General features: G+C 48.0%; 2 protein-coding genes across 5 annotated transcripts in view; one reads left to right on the top strand and one right to left on the bottom strand.

The window, feature by feature from the left end:
* Positions 1-1142, top strand: part of tmub1 (transmembrane and ubiquitin-like domain containing 1) — a 5007-nt gene extending 3865 nt beyond the window's left edge. For all 4 annotated transcript variants that reach the window (XM_068568200.1, XM_068568210.1, XM_068568183.1 and 1 more), the window contains one exon: positions 316-1142. In XM_068568200.1, the coding sequence (XP_068424301.1) occupies positions 316-667 (352 nt within the window). In that variant the 3' untranslated portion in view covers positions 668-1142. The remainder of the gene's footprint in view (positions 1-315) is intronic.
* A 473-nt stretch (positions 1143-1615) lies between these two features.
* The window catches only part of LOC137779949 (dynein axonemal heavy chain 17-like), a 2025-nt gene continuing 1140 nt past the window's right edge, over positions 1616-2500 (bottom strand). The window contains exons 5-6 of the mRNA XM_068568223.1: positions 2172-2307; positions 1616-1703 (exon numbers count right to left, since the gene is read on the bottom strand). Coding sequence (XP_068424324.1) covers positions 1698-1703; positions 2172-2307 — 142 coding nt within the window. The 3' untranslated portion in view covers positions 1616-1697. The remainder of the gene's footprint in view (positions 1704-2171; positions 2308-2500) is intronic.

Genomic DNA, 2500 nt, shown 5'->3' with positions numbered 1-2500 from the left:
CACTGCAGTATCACTAGTACACCACTAAAGTATACGACAGTATCACTAGTACTCCACTGCAGTATCACTAGTACACCACTATAGTATACTACAGTATCACTAGTACACCACTATAGTATACTACAGTATCACTAGTACACCACTATAGTATACTACAGTATCACTAGTACTCCACTATAGTATACTACAGTATCACTAGTACTCCATTGCAGTATACTGCAGTATCACTAGTACACCACTATATTATACTACAGTATCACAAGTACACCACTACAGTATACTACAGTGTACTACAGTACCTCCTCTGTCTTCCAGCACCTACTTTGCGGGTCAGGAGCAGCAGGTGCGGCTCATCTATCAGGGTCAGCTGCTGCAGGACGACGCTCAGACGCTGGCCTCGCTGCACCTGGTGCATAACTGCGTCCTGCACTGCCACATCTCTCAGCACGCGGGCCGGGGCGCGGCGGGGGGCCCGCGGCCCGCAGATCAGGTGCAGGTGGCTCTGAACGTGGGCAGCCTGATGGTGCCGCTGCTGGTTCTCATGCTGTCGGTGCTGTGGTACTGTCAGATCCAGTACCGGCAGTTCTTCACCGCCCCGGCCACGGCCTCGCTGGTGGGCGTCACCATCTTCCTCAGCCTGGTGGCCTTCGGAGTCTACCGCCGCTAGCCGCCCTCTGATTGGCTGCCGCCTCTGTGACCTCTGACCTCGAGAGACTGGACATGGACAGGTCATCGCTTCTGTTGCCATGGAGACGCTGAGTGGTACGAGGACTTTGGTTTTAATTTGTTTCTTTTTTAGATCGCGTTTCTCTGTAGGTTCTCATCATCGTGCCTCTTTTACTTCCTGGTCCTGGAGGTTCCGGACCAGTACCAGACTGTAGACTAGACCGGACCAGTACCAGACTGTAGACTAGACCGGACAAGTACCAGACTGTAGACCGGACCAGTACCAGACTGTAGACCTACTGGATGGAAAGTCCTTTGTGTCAATGACAGCTTTTGAAGAGAAAGAAATTCTATTAAATGGTTTATTTATCTGGTTCTTTGAGTCTGTTCCTGTGACTGAGCTCTCGCACACTTTGTGAATGTCATACTTTAAACCCAGACGGGTCAGGACTTGACCTTATAAACCCAGTGCTCTAACCCTCTAACCAGAGTCTTTTTTTGTTTTTGGGGCCTTTCGAGGTCCTGCGATCTCATTGGTCCTCAGACTGAAAGCGTGTCAGTTGACACATGTGGAAGATTGCGCTCCGTTATATATCAAGACGTTCATGGTACGAGCAAGATTCGAGTCAAAGTAGGTCATTTTTCAATTTCTGAACCGGAAAACACGGTTTCTGGACTGAAAATGCTTCCTAACAGGTCAATGATTGTGCTGCTTATCACTGCAGATTTAAATGCTTTAGGTCTTAACATTAAGGTCTCATGAGCTGTAGTACTCTAGGGTAGGTCTTAAGGTCTCATGAGCTGTAGTACTCTAGGGTAGGTCTTAAGGTCTCATGAGCTGTAGTACTCTAGGGTAGGTCTTAAGGTTAGGGGGACACACAGGTTGAACATCTGAACTCACTGCGTAATGTGACAAACATACCATTAGTTCATGCTCACGACACGATGATCAGCTTCAAATGAACTTTAATAATCATGACGTGATGAATCGTGACATCATGAGTCTGAGTGGCTGTGTCCTCTTCAGGTAATCAACACTGCAACACAAAAACACAACGATCAGGATGCACATGAATCCACAACAACCAACCGAGCTAGAACTAACGAGGACCACAATGTACACAACAATAATTTCTGATAACATTATTAAACCGCCACAGAGAGAAGCCATGCTGATACACTGGGACTGGACCAAACATTCACACACTCATTAGATTCTGAAAGTGAACATAAAAACGTGTGAGGTCCAGTGTCCCCTTACGCACGCACGTTTGGTTCTGTCCTGTCGCAGCGTGGAGTGTTTGCGTCTGTCAGACATGTTGACCCTTCATGAACCCTTTAGTAGGCCAGCATTAGATGCAGACTTTACCCACAATGCATTGCAACCTGCGGTTAAACACACAGTTCCCAAAGGAAGCAAGGGAAGAGAAGAGGAGTGGGAGGGCAAACTGGGACTGGACCCTAGTGTTAGAACTGGTGTGGGCGGAGCTACGGTGAGGTCCTACCTGTAGCTGAGCTGAGAGGTGTTCAGGAAGCTGGACTCCTGCAGCTTCCAGCAGAACGATGGCTTCTGCCAGAGGGAAGCTGGAGGAAGAAGCAGCCTCTTCATCACCACCACCATGCTGAGTGAGCTGCTGCAGACTGAACGAACACACACACACACACACACACACACACACACACACACACACACACACACACACACACACACACTTTATAAACAGCTGTTTATAAAAAGCCTTCATGTTTTCTTAATTAAAGAAACATTTGAGGGCTTCTGTGCAAAACCCTTAAATCTTAAGACTGTGGTGTTTTATGCAGACCGGGTTCAGCA

Source organism: Clinocottus analis, unplaced genomic scaffold (assembly GCF_023055335.1).
Source record: "Clinocottus analis isolate CAN_PGR_092001 unplaced genomic scaffold, fCliAna1.0.p SCAF_11, whole genome shotgun sequence".
NCBI classification, from domain to species: Eukaryota; Metazoa; Chordata; class Actinopteri; order Perciformes; family Cottidae; genus Clinocottus; species Clinocottus analis.
The sequence above is the reverse complement of the archived record's forward strand: the minus strand, read 5'-3'. Positions and strand labels throughout refer to the sequence as shown.